Source organism: Lethenteron reissneri, chromosome 12 (assembly GCF_015708825.2).
Source record: "Lethenteron reissneri isolate LAM-NWPU_2019-01 chromosome 12, ASM1570882v1, whole genome shotgun sequence".
Classification (NCBI taxonomy): Eukaryota; Metazoa; Chordata; class Hyperoartia; order Petromyzontiformes; family Petromyzontidae; genus Lethenteron; species Lethenteron reissneri.
Window position 1 is genome coordinate 3,309,004 of NC_083790.1, and position 21,626 is coordinate 3,330,629.

General features: G+C 43.9%; 1 protein-coding gene across 2 annotated transcripts in view; it reads right to left on the reverse strand.

Annotated features, from left to right (window-relative positions):
- COL5A3 (collagen type V alpha 3 chain) overlaps positions 1-21,626 on the reverse strand; it is a 169,679-nt gene that overhangs the window by 77,257 nt on the left and 70,796 nt on the right. For both annotated transcript variants that reach the window (XM_061550444.1, XM_061550443.1), the window contains 15 exons: positions 20,954-21,007; positions 20,372-20,425; positions 19,876-19,929; positions 17,951-18,004; positions 17,319-17,372; positions 16,143-16,187; positions 15,410-15,463; positions 15,228-15,272; positions 12,293-12,346; positions 10,104-10,148; positions 8,185-8,238; positions 7,380-7,424; positions 6,747-6,800; positions 4,910-4,954; positions 4,532-4,585 (listed from right to left, as the gene is read on the reverse strand). In XM_061550444.1, coding sequence (XP_061406428.1) covers positions 4,532-4,585; positions 4,910-4,954; positions 6,747-6,800; positions 7,380-7,424; positions 8,185-8,238; positions 10,104-10,148; positions 12,293-12,346; positions 15,228-15,272; positions 15,410-15,463; positions 16,143-16,187; positions 17,319-17,372; positions 17,951-18,004; positions 19,876-19,929; positions 20,372-20,425; positions 20,954-21,007 — 765 coding nt within the window. The remainder of the gene's footprint in view (positions 1-4,531; positions 4,586-4,909; positions 4,955-6,746; positions 6,801-7,379; positions 7,425-8,184; positions 8,239-10,103; positions 10,149-12,292; positions 12,347-15,227; positions 15,273-15,409; positions 15,464-16,142; positions 16,188-17,318; positions 17,373-17,950; positions 18,005-19,875; positions 19,930-20,371; positions 20,426-20,953; positions 21,008-21,626) is intronic.

Genomic DNA, 21,626 nt, shown 5'->3' on the forward strand with positions numbered 1-21,626 from the left:
GACGGAAGCTTGTGTTGCCTCCGAAACGTCGTGATTTTTATTTTATTTTACTTTTATTAATTTTAATTTTTTACCTACGTGACTTTATCGAAAAAACCTAAGAATATGAATCCTTGCAGTCACGAAAGCTTCAAATCTAGAATTTACAACACGCACCAAGAAACGGGTACACAATTATCTGTGCCGAAGTGATGTCACCAGCGTTCGGAACATAACGGTTATTTAACACCCTTAAGCGCCAGTAGATATTTTGGACAGTGTACGTAGATAGTCCTTCAACATGATCATCAGCGTCCCTTGCAAAAAAAAAAATCACTTCCCATTATTCTTTTATCCAATAACTTTCCATCGCCTAAATGCTTTACCTCGCACCATTGAGTTTTCACGCACAAGAGTTCAATCACTCTCCGCGGACTCTCCCAACGAGGCAGCGAACGTTACTGCTCCGACTACTGCTGGCATAATTCTCTTCGGAACTTTTACCCAATTTGAAACTGGCTTCGCGACGATACATTTTATTTTCAAGAGCGAGCGCCCGGGCCCGAGTATTTTTCATCTCCTTGCAGCAGCAGCTTATTAGGTTTTTTTTTCCTCTTTTTACCGAAAGCATACGGGAGCTGCTCGTCGCGGTATTTATGCGCGGCTCCGCTTGGCATTCTGAGGAGGGCGATGATTTACGGCGCCGTTCGCCCGAATCGCCACCACGAGTAACGAGGTATGGGGCTCGATGAGCCGCCTTTAATTCCACCCCCCCCCCCCCCGACTACGAGTGCCGGCGTTAATCGGCCACCTGCACCTACGAGGTCCGGGTGAGAGAAGCGCCCATCGGGGGGGGGGGGGGGGCCGCATGATTTGTAGCCGACGGGGGCATCAAGCTGAGTAGATCTACGGAGGAAGGGCCCTTTAAATGAACCACAATCGCCCGAGTGGACGTATCCGGAGCAAAGTCCCAGTGAAAACTGCGAAGCCCAGGTCGGCGCAGCGGCGGAGCGAGCGGCTCGCAATCAGAAGGCCCCCGCGAGTTCCAATCCCGGTTGGAGATCGGCTCATCATTCCGTCATCCCTCTGGGTGGGTTAAATGAGGACCGCTTCGTGACGAAGTCCACAGTGTGATTGTGCTGTGGGCAGACTCGCACCTGAAGTTTGGAACTTTCACCACTGGCTCAGCGCTACTCATTTGAGCAGCAAATCACTTTGATTTTGACTCATCATTAAAAATGTATAAAATAGATGAAAGAATAAATTGCAGCTCTGCAATTGCTTGCTCACGCTGCTGCTGACGGCAGGGCCCTCCACTGCAGGGAGCCCTAGAGAGGCCCTCTGGAGGTTTTTTTTGGCCTACTCTTCCATAGCTGGCCAAACGTCTGGGAAGAGGTGGGAATTCCCACATTTTACCCCTCCACACGCGACCGTGGTGATCTCAATGTTTGGGTGGACGGGATCCATTTTTTCAACTGCCGGGCCCGGACATCGAGCCAGCGACTTTTGAATTGCAAATGTCAGGTGGTAACCGCGACACAATGCCAACGGCCGTGTGTGATTAATCTGTCTCGAATATCCTACGGAAATCTTTCACTGTTTAACACGTAGTAGGCTTTGGCGACCAATATTATTCATAATCAACGTTTTTGGGTTTAGATCGCGTTATTTATAAATGTGTCGTAACCCTCCACCACCCGACATGGCCAATCAGTAAAAAAGTGTCACGTTGACAAAAGACAAATAGTTCACTGCTTTAGCCCACCGGTGTGTTGAAGTGTGAAACCATAACATTTACAAAATTTACAAAATTTACAACAAACCCAAATTTACAACAAACCCAAAAACGTTGATTATGAATCTTTCACTGTGCTACTGCCCCACCGATAACAAAAATCTAACAGTGACTTTATTTCCCCATGAGGACAAATAAGGCGCGGATCTAGTTTCATTCATAAACACAATTAACATTTTGTCAATAATTCAGGTTAGTTTAGATTCGTTTCCTTTTTGTAGCGAAAAAGCCACAGTGATCATTCTTTCACACCTCATTTCCTTATTGCCGTCCTCTTCAAACCACGTCGTGTTGCATTTATTGAAATGAGAAATATAATGTCAATTAACAATTAATTATTATCGACCCATACATGGACGCTGGGCACTGTGCAAATCATTGCCGAGTCAGTCTCGGGACTTCTGCTTACCTGTACCCCAATGTTCATTGATCGCAGCACATGGGGCCAGTGCATCCGATGTCATCGTTTGCACAATCCTGATTCAGGTTCCTTCATATTATTTTCTCAGCTCCGACTATCACCAGCCACATCCTCAGAGCTCATCCCCACCATTTCTCCCGAGTAAATTTCGATTTAAAGCTTTCGTGACTGCAGGGATTCATCTTATTGGTTCTTTCGGTAAAGTCACGTAAAATGGAAGTAATAAAATAATAAAAATAAAACATCTCAAAATAATTCTCACGACGTTTCGGCCACAACACAAGTAGCCGTCCTCAGGTGAAGACAGGTCTGTCGAGGCGACAGCGTCTAAAAGACGAAACGTCGTGAGAATTATTTTATTATGTTTTATTTTTATTATTTTATTACTTCCCTTCTACGTGACTTTACCGAAAGAACCAAGAAGATTCTCCCGAGTAGTTTTCAAACAGAATCAAGCCACCTTCATCATAGATAGTCTGCTTCAACATCACCCACTTTAAACTTAGTAGTGATTATATTCTTGGGTTTTTTCGGTAAAGTCACGTAGGTAAAAAATTTAAATTAAAATAAAAATCACGACGTTTCGGAGGCAACACAAGCCTCCGTCTTCAGGTGGAACCGTCACAGCACGCTCGCTGTATCCAGTACATGTTTTACCTACGTGACTTTACCGAAAAATCCCAAGAATATGAATCCTTGCAGTCACGAAAGCTTCAAATCTAGAATTATTGGTGATGACTTCACCGGCACGGGCTCACAAGAGGATGCCCTCTACTGGCGCAGTCCGTCGTTCAGTGTGCCGTAGCTTTTGGATCGTTTCTCGGCTTCCCATTTTTGCACCAGTCACGAAGCGTGATGAAGTATGGTCAAACAACTTATTGGTTCTTTCGGTAAAGTCACCTAGAAGGGAAATAATAAAATAATAAAAATAAAACATAATAAAATATAAATTCTCACGACGTTTCGGCCACAACGCAAGCAGCCGTCCTCAGGTGAAGAACAGGTCTGTCGGGAAGACAGCGTCTGAATGACAGACCTGTTCTTCACCTAAGGACGGCTGCTTGCGTTGTGGCCGAAACGTCGTGAGAATTATTTTATTATGTTTTATTTTTATTATTTTATTATTTCCCTTCTACATGACTTTACCGAAAGAACCAAGAAGATGAATCCCTGCAGTCACGAAAGCTTTAAATCTAAATGTATGGTCAAACAACTGTCATGGCTGACGGGGGGGCGCTTAATCCAGCAGTAGATGCAGTAGATTGGTAAGAGGCTGTGCATTCTGCATGTTGAATCACATAAACAGAGATTCAACATGCTCACGTTGGTTAAAGAAAAGAAAATGAATTATTGAAGCGAACCGTGACCCGGATCGTGAGCATTCATGGAATGGAGAATCATTTAGATGTCTATGAAATATCTATATTAATTTACATATACGATGCAATGCATGTCAAATGCTTTATTAATGTATGTCGTGGGTAATATGTTATGGATTGATTGATAGGTAAAAGGTCACGCAGTCCAGAGGTCTCTACTTCAAGAAAAAAAAAAACTTCCCTGGTGCAGAGCAAAACCAAACGCAAACAATTCAGACCAAATGTTACGGGAGCGGTAAAATAAAAAATAAACGTACCTGTACCAAGTAATACAAAAACAGACGTAAACATGTCATCAAGAACACGGATATACACATGTTTACGCAATGTAAAATAGAGACGCCGCACGTTAATACAATTTACAATTTACAAAAGGCGGAAAGTTAAGATTCGGTTATATCAAAATTGAGTGCCGTTACATTTGTTCTTCTTTCTACAACAGTAATAATAATAATATCACCAGGTTTATGCTCACACGTGTCTGCAACCATCTCTCGCGTTGTCCTTACATTGTGTATGCCTCTGAGGTCACACGTCATGCTTATCCATTCTCATATAAAATACGTCACATAGCAGCCAGCCATCCGGCTGAAAACGGTTTTCCTTTCCATCTCAGCGGGAACTACTACCAGAATTTACGTGTTTTTATTAATTTTATTCAATCTTCCATTGCAGTGTCTGACCTGAGAATTCCATCAGAGAACGAATGATAAACAGTAGAGGTGACGGCATGTCACCTTGTTTGACCCCAGTATTTGCTAAGAAGCAGTTGCTGAGGTCTCTGTATGATAAAAATAGCCTCCGTTGCTGTCCTTGTATAAACTTTTCATTGCTCCTAGGACATCCACTAATTCCATATTCTGAAATACCTTCCTATAACTTGCTCCTGAGGACTCGATCGTAAGCTTATTTCAGATTTATATATATATATAAAGTACACAATAATATCTCACTCACCCTGTCACCTTTAATCCCAATGTCCCCTTTAAATCCTGGGAATCCATCTTCTCCCTGCAAGTAAAATTTAATAGAGAAAAATGAATCGCAATACTTTAAAATGTCAAAATAAAATACGTGGCAGCAAAGAAAAAAAAACAACAGGTCGACCGCTCTCGTTACAGTCGCCTGTCGTAACCTGCAAACATTTTTTATTTTTTATTTTTTGAGCCACTCTCCCCCGTCCCCACCGCCATGACCTCCAATTTCAGGATAAGGCATGCGGCTTGAGTGAGGAACAAAGAAACGCGTCGTTTTCTGTAGCGTAATCGGGGATACGCGCCGGGTGAAGTGCGAATGTCCGTCGACGTCCACGGAGAGGCAGGAGGGAGCGGTTACCTTTTCTCCTTTGCCTCCTTTGAGCCCGCGCGAGCCGTCCGCACCCTTTCATAACAACGGGCGAGAGAGCAACACAGGAAGAAGAAGCGGCAAGCGGAATTTAGTCGTGCGAGCGCGAGCGAGCGTGAGCGTGGAGTAAGGAGTGGCTTTTTTTCTTAGCCCCCTGCTGTGGAGCTGGCCGTGTGCGCACGTTATCGCTTGACATTTTTTGCGTGCGTTTTGTTTTGCAAAAAATCCGTAGCTTTTTCGTATTTCGCGTCGAGATCAGATCTCGGGACACGCTAAGAAAATTAGACAAGGGCAGGGGCGATGGGGGGGCGAGGGGGGGGCGATGGCCCAGTGTACAAACAGTCTGGGGATGATGGAGTTGCGTTCGTTCAATTAAGCGGCGAACGCAGAGGACGTTCGGGCTATTGCGAGCGTTTTAGAAGTAACAATAACCTTTGTAAAATAACTACGGGAGGGGAAAAACATGTCAATGAACGCTCGAGTAAACAAACCACGTGACCTCGCCGATTGAAAATGTGATTGACCATTGGAGAATTATTGGCCAATTTAGGCTGCAACATCTTTGTTTTCACCTTGAAAACCACATTACTCTAGATTATGTTTTTTTTTCGCAATCTTCTGCCATGCAATAAAGACACATCATTGTGAAGAAAACAATTTTCAATTTTGGCAAAAAAAAAAACACATAATTGGATTCCTAAAATAAAGGGACCAAAGGCTACTAAAAGGATAACGGGGAAAATGCTCACACATTTCCTGAAAATTGAAATTTAATACCGCTGCAAGGTCTGCACGTTGTTGCTCCCACTATGGCCTTCAAAAAACACATAGCCCTCTGTAATGGGCGTATTATATTTTAGCCGCCGTAAATAACAGTCATCACATTTAACATATTGGCAGTTTCCATGCGGCTTACAAAAAACCTCCCATGCATATAAGCGCACGCAAGAGTCTTCATCTGTGCATACCGTGCCCGTTATGCGAAAGTTAATTAAGAAAAGTTATACATTCACAGCTGACCGGTATGAAGTTAGAGGCAATAAAACTCAGTCGATTAAAACATGATCTACACTTCCCTCAGCATGAACTGATGGCCATCGTGCCAATGTGCTGCCGATAATACACCTGGCAAAACATGAAATATCGTCACGAACTCTCGAATTATGCCTCAAGCGTTCGCTCCGCGGCGTTCCGCGAATTGAGCGCTGCGGCCACGCGAGTGCAGGTCGTCGCAGATCGACATTTGCAGACGAGGCTCGTCGGGGAAATTAATCTTGAGACGACAACGCAGCGAAACTTTAAAGCGTATTTTCTATAAAGAGGACTGCCCTAAAGTCTAGCGGGACTGTGTCGCTCAACGGCTCTTGCGGCATCGTTTCTCGCGCGGCGAGCCGGTGGAAATAATCACCGGCACGCCGCTTGGCTCAACCCGAATTTTGCTCACCAGCAAGCCTCGGCCGCTTTCCACGCACGGACGGGAACGTTCTCCTGATCAGTGTGTCACCGTGCCGACGTCAGGCAGGTTTCTGGTGACGTGCTAGGCAGCCGGAAACGTTCACTTCATCGAGTTCTGCCGCGCGCTGTACTTGCTGTGCCGTGCTCTAACCAGCCTTTGCCGTGCTCTGTACCAGCTTTGCCGTCCACGTGAAACCGTTCTTCGGTTCATCAGGCGGCCAATCGGTGTGCAAAGGCCGCTGCTCCTGCTCAGAGTCACGTGACTTTAGTGTGCGGTGCAGAATCAGCTTCCAAACGGCGCAATGCAGCCATGGGGAAACACGGCCCATTTCAGGATTTACTTTAACTTTGCCTCTCTCGATACCCCACTCACCTTTGAACCTCGCGGACCAGGATAGCCTATCGGACCCTGAGGACCGGCAGGACCCTAAAGAGAAGAACAAATTGGACTTTTACACACGGCTACAACACCTAGCCATCAACTAGCAATGAGAGATTTAGTTTTCTGTCGTCATTTCCCCCCAGTTTTATCCTGAATGCTCTATTGACGTCGCGTCATGAGAGCAAGCATCCATTTAAACACGTTGCAGAGCAGTGAAACTCTCCATGCGAGGGAATGGGCCATGGAAGCGGACACCACAGAGCTACCTCTGAGACCCCCCCTTCCAAGTGACCTCTGGCCCACGCACAGTAGAGGGAAGCACTTTTACAATCACTCTGTCGCGGAGGGAAATGCCCATCGCATGGGAGTCAGAGCTGGAATTTAGACAAATTGAGCTCAAAACCCAACGTCAAGTGATGGGGTTTATTTTTGGTGCAGTCGTTTGTGAAGGGGCTGATACCATCAACTCACTGCTCTTGAGAGCCCAGTTTAATCGCAGGTGGTGCCAACTCAACACTCCGACCACTGAGCCCCACTGCCACACCCATAAAAATATAAATTTACTACAAATGATTAAATAAGTGCGACATTGGTGCAAAGGAAAAGAGAAGGTCCGCGTTTTACCGGAGCTCCCTTCTCGCCGGGCTGGCCTTCCTTCCCCGGGTGACCCTGCACACGAGAAAACGAGCGAGAGAGGAGCTGTTTGCAGAGGCAGGCAACGTCAGGTGGAACCTGGGGCTCGTCGTCCGCAGCCTGCATCGAAGGGCCATCGGCAAAGCGCCGCATCCGGGATTCCGAAAGCTCATCTTTCGCGCGACTTGTTTCGGCTGCAGTGAACGCAAAACAAATGTGTGCGTGGCCATCGGCCAGAAAGCTGCCGGTTTTTTTTTCGTTTTCACAATTATTCAGCACAATGGGTAAAGGTGCAACCGTGAACGTTTTTTTTCTCTCTCTCTCTCTCTCTCGTGCTACCGAAAAGCATCTACCAGAGTGAACAACTGTCGGGAGCACCTCTGAAGTGTATTTTTGGCCTACTCTTCCACGCCGGTCAGACCTCTTCGAAGAGGTCAGAGTACCCACACTTTACCCCACCACACACGACCTGCTGATAGACTTTACCACGGTGCACCCATTTATTTTGCTGGATCTTGGGGTGGACAGAATTCGGGGCTGGTGGAAGGGTTTAAAAACTTTTGTTTCAACTGCCACACCAGGAGCTGGCATCGAACTTGCTCCACTCTGGATTGCAACTACAGTGCGCTGACCATTACACCACCGCAGTTATCGACATCCTTGATCCAGCGCAAACAGGGAAGGTTAACCCACATGGACCCTCGTACGCTGTCTCTTGAGCAAAGTTAAGCATCGAGATAAGAGTTTTCATCATAAGATGCTTATTTTTGTTGTCGTCTTAAAAGCTAAGACCCACCGGAGGTCCGTCAGCCCCAGGTAGACCCGAGAGCCCAGGCTTGCCCTGTGGGCCCTGCAAACACAAGCAAAGAGGAGATTGGTATCTCTGCGGAGAAAGCGTTAACCATCTCAGATTTGCCACCGATGCAGTTGTCCTGGCGACCGGTGAAAACTAACCGCGGGAAACGATCGACCCCAAACACTTGACGAACGAAGGCCACAAAGTTGGCCTCAGGATAAAATATGAGCAAAACGGAAGTCGTGTAGAAGGTAGATAAATGCAGTAAAATTATTGTTGCAGAGACACATGAATGGAACGCACAGCTATATATATATATATACACACATTCTTAGGACATTTGCTGAAGGTGGACCATGATCAAAACAATGAAACATAGATGTGAACAAATGGAGGACAAGAGCGCTTTGATAATGAACAGCAGCATACCAATACGCCCGAATAAGAAATATTTTCAGTGAGTGGATATTTCTGGCTAAGGCAACACTGATCAGAAACATTGCCTCTGACAAAGAATATGGAACAACAATCTGTTGTCATCGCAGCAGATGTTGGGAATATACACCGAGTGACAGGAAGAAGAGCACATGGATCGGAGAACGAACAGGTATCGAAGACGTCACACCGACTGCTCAGAAGAGGTGTGATTTGGGCTTGGGCAGGAATACAACCGCGAGATGGGATGATGACCGATGGCCGAGTCAAGTGACAGAATGGTAGCCAAATGAGAGAAGCAACCAATACGATAACCACGGTGAAGATGCAGCAATGAGATATTTTCATGAGCACGAGGGCGTTAAGATCGTGGCATCCTAGATCCATGAGTTTTGGTGATAATATTAAACCACTATATACTCTTAGTTTTTTCGGTAAAGTCACGTATTAAATTTTTCTACCTACGTGACTTTACCGAAAAAACTAAGAGTATGAATCCTTGCAGTCACGAAAGCTTCAAATCTAAAACCACTATATGTTTAACATATTTTTTACTGTTTGGCCGTGTCGGGTGGTGGAGGGTTACGACACATTTATAAATAACGCGATCTGACCCAAAAACCGATATTATGAATAAACCACTATATTATGTATTTTTTACTAAGTAAGGCCCACTGAGCAATATTGCTCTTTTTTCAGAAGGGACCTCGCCACAAATAATAGCTCAACGAAGTGGTTTATAACCTGACAATTTATAGTAGCAGCCAAATAATCTAAACGTACATTTGTAAATGTGGAGGGGGAAATCGGAGGACCCGTAGAAAAAAACATACGCGACCACGGGGAGAACATGCAAACTCCAAATGTATAGTTTAACAGGCGTCAGTGTCAGATGATAACATAGGGGAAACCCTCATCCAGCAGTGGATAGGCAAAGGCTATTGATGATGATCATGGTGATGATGAATATCTCAATAATTGTATTTTAATGGATTCACAGTGCACTGAGCACAAACACATTTTGTTCATATTTACTTTGCATTCATGTTGTGTCCTTCCTAGGATGCACAATCTTAAATATTCCTTGCCAAATAAAGAGCGGGTGCACTGAACAAAACACCGTCATTATTGCCGTGTTGAATGTGGCACTTGGTACATCGAATTAAATTGTCTCAGGAAAATAGAACAATTGCCGTTTTAATGCACGGAGATCGTGAATGCCAATTCGCGCTACCGTAGGGGTAGAAAAGGGTTTGTTGTTCTTTTGAGTGACACTGTGGTTTAAAAAACAAAACCGTAAAATTTAAATATATCTTTCCAGGCCCTTCAAGGTTCTAAAAGGAAACATTGCAGTTTGCGCTGTAATCATCTTTTGGTGGCACAGTGGCATTTTGTGTTTGCCTGAAAAAAAGTCTAAACTCCTCTTTTTCTCGTCCTGCCAAATTTCCAACGGAAACTTTCACGGTTATAAATTCACGACTTACTTTTTCTCCCGGAGGTCCGATAGGGCCTTGTGGCCCAGGCAAGCCCTTCAAGAAAAAAATGGAAAAAAAACATCACAGCACAAAAATGATTGTAAACCTTAAACATTTGAGCACCATGGGGCATGAGGAATTATTTTAACAAACTGAAATGCACCACTTACGTACATCACTCGCAACAATCATATCCGTCGTTGCGGATACATGTAAATAACACATATATTAGCTGTGCTTACATTTAACGAGTTCCACCGTTATATGTGTAACACGTAAAAGCAGTTGTACCAATCTACTTAAACATTGAGCAAAGCCACTTGTACAAATCATTGTTTACGCTCCAAAGTATTTGAATCAAACAGTTTCCTTGACTCCCACTTTGGCCACAAATAACTCGTTGCGTCGCGCGCTTTCATCTATGTTTAAATCTATTTCACTTGAGATTTCATTCCCATGGTAACCTACGTTCTGATACGTACTTTCCAAGGATGTACAATCTCAAATTGGCATTTGAGTCCTTGTTTATAGCAGTGGAGCCCCGACAAGCCAGTAAATATACCTTTAGTCAGACAATATTATTACACTCTGTTGAAATAAAAACAAAAACTCTTGCTTTCAAACAACTTTCTGAATGAACATTGGCAATTAATTGTTGATGCATTATCTGATAGGCTTTTATAAAAGTTGCCCTAAATCGATAAAATCCAAATGACTATATTTTTTTCACATTCAGCAATTGTATAATTATTTAAACCAACAATTGGAATCCATGCAATGACTATGAAAGCATCAACATTGTCCACAGGCGCACACATGTTTGCACGTAAACTCCACACAGTGTTGCTACATTACCGCTAGTGCTTACTCTATTGTGGAAAATAACAGGTTCATGATAATATATATTTTGTTTACTGTCACCAAGAGGAAAGAAAGATCCTTGACATTTCAGCCGATGTTCAGTTGCCACAATGACTCACAGTACCCTAGTCAGTTCACCGTTTGACATTGCTCACCACCCAATGCCCCCTCCTCTTTGCCACAACTCCGATTCGCACGGTTGGCTACGTACGGTGCAAAAGAAGTTCAGCATGCATACGTAAGTATGTATAAGACTTGCTCACTAAAAACCACAATGTTTCCTTGAAGTTCAGCGGACCGAAATGTTGAGATATTGCGTTAATTTCAGTGATACTTCAAAACAGAGCTCCCCTGTTGTTATTTTCAATTTACCGGTAATTTCACTCGTGCGATCAGTGAAGCGGCAATGTGGAAACTCGCAGTGCTGTGTACATAAATTTACATACACAACACATGTTCTCCCACTTGAAGATACAATACATTAACAATACAGCACATATCCCTGCTACAGATGCTGCTTTTAGCTTTTCACTGCACGTGTGATTTATTGTAAACATTCGCAGCTGGCAAAGAAAAATCAAGGAGAAATGGCACTCAATTCGTTTTTTATAGGTCGGTGAAGAATCGCTTTTGGGCTTGGTGGTGCTCTGAGCAAGTTGAATTTTACAGCGGCGTAGTTATCAATTGTGCAGGCGGTGCAAATACTCATAGGTCCATGGGCCGCAGGGGCCCCAGATGCCAGGCTATCATGAGGGGTGGAAATTGGACAGGAGGGTGGGAGTGGGGTAGTTAATGTGTTGCACCGTGCCAACCACGCTTGGCCACTCCGCGCAAATGCTGTTGGACGACCACTAGGCACTCGAGTGGTGACTATTCGTGGCCATAACAACAATTGACCGAGATGCTTAGACCGATGATGGTGCTCTGTTGATGGTTTTGAAGGGCTCAACTCTGGGACGTCTCTCAACAAGAATGCATTCGTGGTGTCGAGAGTGTGACTGCAAGCAGGACAATTACCAGGCATGCATTCGCAGGGATTAGCGCACTGCGCTATAAACTCTGCGGCGTGAGTTCGATTCCTGGCCACGGCGAAGGGCAGTTGAAGAGTGGGAACCAAACCGTTGCTGAGCACCCCTTCACCAAAGTATGGTCAAATAACCTCCACATTGTGACACGGCATGGGAGGATCTTTATTCAGCAGTGGATTTACAAGGGCTGTAAATTATCTTGATTCCTGATTATTATTGATACTGTTTCACGTAGATGTGTGCGATTGCACGATGATTATTAATACTTGTATGGATGATGATGATGATGACGATGACACCAGTTCTTACCTGGGTACCTGGGTTCCCTTGCTGTCCATTGGGCCCAGGTTCACCCTGTGGACCCTGGAGAGAAAAAGAGAGAATACACACACACGGCATCCCTTTGAACCATCACCTCTTGTTAGGTTTGCGCCGTGCTATGTCCCGTGTTTCGCACAGTGCCCTGGGAGCTTCTTGAGAAACTGCTCGGCTTCCTGAAGAAGCTCCCGGCCCGTGCAGTGAATATCGTACATTGTAGCAAACACCACCACCACCACCACGGTAAAAACCAAAAACACACCGGAGACAGATATCGACAGTTGTTACCGAATAAGTTATTTTACTGGCCTTCCTTTCTGCAATGGGCAGGACCGAGCAGGGTGCTGTGCGAGCTCAGATAAGCTCAAACAGAACACTCGCACACCCTCGCTATCCATATTTGCCCGGACATGATGAACTCACCAAAGGTGCCGGGGTCCGCTCGGCTGTTCCCGAGGGCAGCGCGAGCAGTTGGGCAAAGATTGGAAAAGAGGTTTTCGTGTTTACTCAACCGAAGGCAAGTCGACGGCAAACACACACGCGGGCGACACAGACGGGAACGCGGTCACTCGGCGGTGGCGATGACGACGACGACGCGCGGATGGCAAGTGGCAGCGCTGGCACGAGCACAGAGAGTTTGCGACAGCTGGAAAGACCGAGTGAAAGAAAATCTACTTCGAACAAAGCCCCTTTGGAGACACTCGTGCGGAAGGGTATTTTTCGATTTAAAGCTTTCGTGACTGCAGGGATTCATCTTCTTGGTTCTTTCGGTAAAGTCATGTAGCATGGAAATAATTAAATAATAAAACATAATAAAATAATTTTCACGACGTTTCGGCCACAACGCAAGCAGCCTTCCTCAGGTGGAGAACAGGTCTATCGAGAAGACATTCAGACTCTGTCTTCACCTGCGGACGGTAGCTTGCGTTGTGGCCGAAACGTCGTGAAAATTATTTTATTATGTTTTATTATTTTATAATTTCCATTCTACGTGACTTTACCGAAAGAACCAAGAAGAAGAAGGGTATTTTTGTTTTTCGGGGTCGCGACGCGTTGTTGTTGTTGTCGTCGATTCGGCACGAAGTCCGACGTTTCGCTCCGCGCGCTAGAGGCAGCTTCCTCAGGAATTGGACCACACGTCGTGCAATCCGATAAGCTGCACCTTTGGAGATTTTACCAAAAAGCATGTTTTGGGGGGCGGGAAATTAAATGAATAAATAAAACGAAGAAATAGGCGTCCTTTATGTATGTACGTACATACATACATAAGTAATGTGTTCTAGTCTGTCTGTTACTGGCCTGCCAGGCTTATTTTAGCTCACCGCATCTTTTTTTTCCCCAATCAGAAAACTCGACACCGGTTTCAACATTTCGAGTCTCATCAGTAGAGACAGGTCGGTTAAAAATGACTAATGCTTCTCCATGGATTATTGACTGGAGCACTCCATCTCGAACCAGCGGGGGCGGGGGGTGGGTAGCTCATCATAAACAGAAAGCAATAATGTAAAATAACTCGTGACGCACTTGTGTGGAAAATTCTGGGTAATTATATAAATAAGTCGGAATCCATTCTATATTTTACAACGTAACCATGAAATGTGTTATTCTGTAAGCCGACTGGCCTTGCGCTAACTTGCAGCAATTGTTTAACGAGCCTCATCGTGCCGATGCGATGTGACATGTCAACACCGGTCCAGAGTTTTCTTGATGGCAATTCTACGATTCAAGATATTCGTTTTGGTACAGATGTATTAATGCAACAAAAAAACAATTCACGCAAATACGAGAACGAAGTGCTGGCGTGCTGCCACGATCGAATTTAATGCACCGAATGGAAATGAAACACACCTAATACTATGTAAACTCCTTTGTCAAGGCGCTCTGCTCCTCCCACCCAGCTTAAAAATGCGCTGCCAAGCTTAGCAGTGTTCATTGGGACGCTGTCTTTCCGACAGCTCTGTTTTTTCACCTGAGGACGGCTGCTTGCGTTGTTGCCGAAACGTCGTGAGAATTTTATTATATATTTTGTTTTATTTTTATTATTTTATTATTTCCCTTCTACGTGACTTTACCGAAAGAACCAATAATATGAATCCCTGCAGTCACGAAAGCTTTAAATTGAAATTTACACCTAATACTCTTAATTTAAATGCACCTAATACTGTACAACAACAAAAAACCCCAGCAACGTTCATCAATAGCACACTGCCCTGAATTATTCTTTTTTTTTCTCTAATAGGTTACGTTTCAAGCAATGGCCCTTCTACATAAGCACTCGATCATCACTGCCAACACGGTATGACAGAAAAATTTCTTAATACTGTACATCTATACAGAAGTGCACGCACCACTGCATTGTGAATTCACATCACATGCCCGCGCGGCTTATTATCAGCCTGGATATTGAGCACCTTGAGGGACCCCCAAAAAATCCAATGCAAGCTATAAAATTACACTGTGATTCCTGCATTGTTGCACAGGGATGCCTCTGCTTGCTCATAAAATGCAAATTCACACTCGTGGCATTTCTGCTGCAGAGTGAGACGGTGCCTTCTGGGTAAAAGTTGCGAGGATCGGTGAAACCATTGAAAACACTTGGCAATATCAAAGAGGAGCATGTGTTTCTCTTGTCCACGGCCTTTGGAGAAGTATAATTCGGGCTGACATAGCGGAGATTACCAAAAAAAAGTAAGTGCTCGCACTTTCTCGGACATGTCAATCTGAACGTGTCTTTCGTGTTGCGGAAAAAAAGCAACGATTCATTGCAAGCGTGTCAAGCGCTGTCTATTGCGTAAAGCCCCGCCCCCGCGTGTGTATTGTCTTTTAATGCACTGTTGAAACGTAATCTGTATTAGCGCACGGATATTTCATTGGCAGAAATGTTATTGGCTATTCGCGTACGATGAGAGATAAAAATCGGGCCTACCAAATTTCCTTTCGCTCCTGGAGGGCCGTCAGTCCCACGGGGACCCTGCCGGAGAAAGCAATCAAGTTACGTTGCAATGATATTAATGGTTTAAGCACTGTGTCATTTATTTTCTAGATAACGGATCTCCGAGCGAGTTTCATGTCGCGTCTGGTAACGCTGACTTGACGGATAATACTCACGGGCATCCCCGACACCCCTGGCGGTCCCCTGGGTCCTAACAGACCCCGCGGTCCCTGGCAAAAAAATAATAATAATAACGATGACAACGATAGAACAATTAAGCAACAGTTTGGACAAACATGTCCCGGTTAATGACATTATTTTGCACCGTTGAGAAAGTCGGTGGGGCATGGGCAGGAGGCGCGTCGCTGCTCGGGTGACGTCGGACGGTCAAGGAATGAAACCGCGTCGGCGAGGAAGAGATGATGGAGCGATTTGATGGGCTCGTTGTGCAGACGCCGGGCGGATTATTAAATCGCAGGATTGTGAGAAATGGTGGCAGCATGGGGTGGCCCTTAAATCCAGCAGTGGATTGACAATGGCCGATGACGACGCTGATGATGGTGATGATGATCACGATGATGATGGGGATGATGATCACGATGATGATGATGAAGTGTTCACTACAACGCTGAGGTAAAGAATGAGATTCAGCCTTGTCTGTCTGGGTCAGCGGCCCAGAAATTATTTCTACGCCCGTCATGCCACATCCACTCTAACTCTCGCCATGACGGCGGTAGTTCATCAGTCTACCAGCGACCCAGAAAATATCCAGTTGGAAATTAAGTCCTTGCATCGAGGTTAAACATACTGTGGGATTACATAAGCCACTGTGACTCACAAACCGCAATAGCAATGTCGTGTACGTGTTTGTTACATACGGACAGCTGCATACTTTGCTTCTATACTCACAGCTTCCCCTGGAATTCCTCGTGGTCCAACATCACCATCCGAGCCCTACATGAATACAATGGGGGGGGGGGGTTAAATTAGTTTCGGTTAGTTTGCTTAACCAGGTGACAACTCACGAGACCAGGTAAAGTCTCATTTGCAAGAGCGACCTGGGGCATTTGTCTGTCAGTCAGAGGGTGTACAATCCCGATTAAGTAATTTAGGGGTAATTTTGAAAGTGGCAAAATGTGGACCCTGACGATGGCACACAATGGCCTACTCTTGCGAATGACGTCAGGGGGATCTATTAACGTCTACTGTGAAGCAGACGACAAACATTACCATGGTGATTACGAAGAACGCGGGGGGGGGGGTTGTTGAACTTATTTCACACCGTACATATCCAACCACGTGAATCGGAGGGGTGGGGTTAAACAAATTACAGAGCAATAAAACGTCCGTTATTATGTATATTTTTTCATAATTTCTAGTTTCTTCACGAAAGCAACATTTAAACCGAGATGTTGATTGCGCTGTGTAACACGGGTTGAATCTGGGGATGGACAAGTGGGACAGTGGTTAGCGCACCGCCCTTATAAACCCACTGACTGAGTTCCATTCCCAGCCGCGAGTAACATCAGCTGTGAGTGATAACGGAAACGACCACAGGTTCCTACTTCACGAAACTCACGCCGGCGAATGTGGTGAAGTATGGTTGAAAGAAAAAAGCAACCTCTGTGTGACCGACATGGCGATTAGCACGGTTGTCTACGTACGATGCGAAATAAGTTCAACGTGCAGGCATGCATGGCGAGGGGATGCATTCGTCCAGCAAATGATCGACAGAGAGTTGTAAATTACTTTAATATTTTTAATAGACTTAGGTTTTTTCGGTAAAGTCACTTGAGTAAAATTTTTTAATTAATAAAAGTAAAATAAAACAAATGAAAAAATTCACGACGTTTCAGAAGCAAATTGATTTTTTTTTTATTTGTTTAATTTTACTTTTATTAATTAAAAATTTTTACCTACGTGACTTTACCGAAAAAACCTAAGAATATGAATCCTTGCAGTCACGAAAGCTTCAAATCTAGAATTATTTTAATAGCATTTTTATAAATATATCTGAGCTCACGCAACTAAAAGCAATCACAGATTGAGAATCGATGTTAGTTGTTCCAATCGAATGTTTATTACCTTCTCACCATCCTCTCCAGCAATTCCCAGAGGTCCGGGTGGGCCCACGTCTCCCTGATGACAGACAGTCCATTCATCAACACTAACAGGGCACGAACCATTTGGGTGGGGGGAGGGTAGGGGTTGGGTGGGCAAAAGTTTTTCAGAGGTGGGGGGATTGTGGGTACAGGCTGCTGCATGGATACCGTGCAGGCAAAATTATGAATGTGTGCAGGGAACATGAGCGCCGTGCTGGGGTGACAAAACACACTGACACACAATGTGAAACCGATGCCTTATCAACACAGTTGCAACTGGTACACAACGTGAAATAAATGCCGTACGGACACTGTGCTGACTCGAGGCATGGACATGTGATCTCTCTCTCTGTGTGTGCAATGTGGCATTATTTGGTGGAGCGAGGGGGGGGGGGTAATGGAGCTGGGTGAGGGGCCAGGGGCATGGGAATTAGAGTTATTGATTGGTGGGCGAGTTGGGGGGGGGGCTCCATCCGAAAAATCTTACCAACGCCCCCTACTGCACCGTAAGGGGTTCGGTCCCTGTGGTAGAATCAAGCACCGTTACCTCGTTTGAAATGTAAACAGAAATGCAATGCTATGTGTATGGAGTTGTGAAGCTGCTATGATACCTACTCTGTTGCCCTTTTCTCCAGGAAGTCCGGGAAGGCCATCGAAACCTCGGTCGCCCTGATCGCAAACAAACAAGGGGGGGGGGACATCTTGCACATGCGCGGATACTGGAAACACTTCCTAACATGCGATTGTCCTCTAAAGTATTTAACGAGCGATGATGACGGTAGTGTTCGTCGATAAGTGCGCAGGGAGCAGCACGGGGCTCAGATAGCGGCTCTGACTGGGGAGGGCACGAGCAATCTTTTGGTCAATGTGGCCGGCTTTCTGTTGGGCAAGTCCCAAATAGCAACAGCACTTTCTAACTAAAGTTTTGCTCGTGCAGCATTGGATTATCTTTAAGAGTGTTATCACGATCCCCCATTACAGACAGACAGATAATCGCATTTAACCTTAGCCGGACAACCTTGAAAATAACGTTAAAAAAGCATGATGACAGTGAACGAACAAGCACAATGAACAATATTGCAGTGGTTAGCGCACTGACCCAGTTTCACGCACGGCTATGCACACAGTGCAAGGGGAAATTGGAGGTTTTGAAAGTGCGACGTGGTGGTGTTAGTTCCTACAACCCTCTTGCATGCTGTTGTTGGTTTTAATAGCTGCCTGGTAATAGAATGTTACAGACCATTTTCCAGTTTACGAAGCTTAACCATTACATCTTTGTTTTATATATATATGCAGGTATCGATGGAGAAGCAGCATTTGTACGGATCATAGGCCTGGCACCTCCACTTCATCTATCAATGGATTGACAAAGGGCTGTAAATAATTGTTAAATAATACTGGAAATGCAAAAACACACGTACACATGTAATGTAGTCATCTCATCAAGCTAAATTCATAAAATCTGTATCGTTTTTATTGGAAAAAATACTTTGCTCCACGATATAAGTAAAACATTTCCTGTGATGTCACGTTTTTTGGATCAATCTGAAACAAAAAAAAAGTCTCTAATCGTCCAAAAATTCATATTTAGGCCCTATTGTATCATTATTCAGGGATAATCACAATCTGGGAACACATCCTTGATACATGTGTAGATATGTTAAATATTTGAGATGCTTCACAGATGTGATACAGACATTGATAGAAGGGAAGAGGTAGGTTTTATGTGTATAGTCGTTGCCCAAGAATAAAAAAACTATACATATTAATTGCAGTGTTCTGAACAACAATCGAATTACATTGTGGCTTCGTCATTTGGCCCAGGGCTAGTTAGGGGGCCACTGGCAGGCTATGGGTTCAAACAGTGGTCACGACATTGCGTCCATAAACAAAGACTACGTTCGTTCATTCGACACAGAGTGTGGTGGTATTTTTGAACGCTATTGGAATGTGATTCGTAGCTTCACGTAGTGTTATTCATGCATTTCCTCCTCCTGATTTTAAAGTATACAAACTTGCTCACGTTTAGTAATCACACAAATTGAATAGCCCTCGTACCAAAAACACGTGGACTTTTATATCACATGAAAATTATCTGCAGGTCTTAAATATTGTATTTAATACTTTTTAAATCACAATTCTGTCACTATTACCATGGCCACTGCGGCCACGAACTCCACTCGTTGATTCCTCCCCCCATGGTGAGGACTCAATCTAACAGACCCGGACCGTTATGTCTCATCCATCACACTCCGTTTAACCACCACACTGCAGGTCACAACAATTCTCGCCTTTGCTTATTCCCTCGGCACTGCTTGACCTAGGAATTCCAAACCCATTGTCTCTCTCTTTTTTTTGTAAGTTCTTCAAATAATCTTGCTAAATTTAAGAAACACATTAGCTCTTGTCGATTACACCTCTAACTGGTGATGTCTGTTAACGGTTGCTTGGCGTTTTGGGCCTTCGGACCTGTGATATATATAAAGCAGAATATAAATATATATGTACCCATATATATTACATGATAACAGTTGTGTCACCTTAATGCCATTTTCTCCAGGGAGGCCTCTTGATCCATCAGCACCTGCTCGGCCCTGAAGAAGAAAAAAAAATTGAACAGATGGTGCGAGCATTGGTAGGTCCCAAAGAAATGACAACGCTATTTGGCAAAATGCCCTGTGACTAAAGGAATTCATCTTCTTGGTTCTTTCAGTAAAGTCACGTAGAAAGGAAATAATAAAATCATAAAAATAAAACTTAATATTATGGTAATAATAAAATGATGGAAATAATAAAATAATACAGATACAACTTTATATTATGTTTTATTTTTATTATTTTATTATTTCCCTTCTACGTGACTTTACCGAAATAACCAAGAAGAAAAATGCCGTGTCACTGCATTTCTCATTTAGCAGCGCACGTAATGTTTCTTTAGTTTATTTATGGGGGCGTGAGGGGGGGGGGCAGAGGTGGGGGGCAAAAAAAACGCCCCACCCGGATTCAGAACATATTAAAATCACGATATCTTCTCACCCTCTTGCCAGATTTTCCTGGAGGTCCTGGTGAGCCCTGCGATCCTCTTGGACCCTGAATTATGAAACACATTTACAGCAAACAACCGTCATTGCACAAAGACATAGAACGCCGTGCCAATTGTCATCTACGAACTCAACATTGCAAAAAAAATTATTTATGCAGCAACAACATTAATTTTGGACAGATAATAATAAATTCATAAACTCGCGCGAGGCCTCAAAGTTCTTTACATGAGAAGAAAGCCTGCAGTAAAAACAGGTGAGTTTAAAGATGTGGTTTAAATAAAGTGTAACATGGACTGAGGAAAAGGATTCCACAATCGTGGAGCCTGGCTGCAAAAAAAAGCCTCCGTCTCCCATCGGACAACAAAGCCTGGTCTTCGGAATTATAATGAGTAGACCAGAATCAACAGATCTAAAGTTTTCACAGTGAAATATAAAACGTAAGCAGAGTGGTGAGATATTTAGGAGTCAACTCATTCAAGGCCTTAAACATGTAAAAAGAGAATCTTTGAGTGGTTTCAGTATTTTACTTTTGCAAGAGCAAAGCTGTTTGGTTTTGTGAACTGCGTTCATTCACCTGAGGTCCATGATCTCCAGCTTCTCCCTTCAATCCTGACCCACCTGGCATACCCTACACACGAAATCACGATGCATTTAATCCACCTGCCAGGTGACTCAGCTGTAGAGGCAGTGGCCTACAATCGGAAGGTTGCCGGTTCAAATCCAGGTTAGGAGCCCATCACCACGATTCGTTGGATAAAATAAATAAAACTTTGTGGGGATTTTAACCGCGGTCGTCGTGTGGATACACTTTCCCCTGCCATAAGAATACGTTTTTTTTGCTTTTATTATTTAAAAAAAAAATTATTAATTTTTTTTATTACAAATTGATTTTACTCTTTTTTTATTGTGAGTTTTTGCTTTTATTATTTTCAATTAATTTTTATGATTAATTTATTTTATTTTATTATTTTTACTTTTATTTTCTATCGACGTGACTTTACTGAAAGAACCAAGAATATGAATAAGAATGAGGGATTGGCACCACTGGCTCAGGGCTGTAAATGGGAAATAACCAGCTCATTGCTCATCAGTGCAAAACATTCATTTTTTTACTTTTAAAACAACATATCGGATGTAATATACTGAGTAAAACTAACTTTTGTTCTAATCCAAAAATAACACAAAGACTGTCCATTACTCTAGTCCCATTAAATCAAATGCAAATCAAAACCTACTTCTTTAACAAG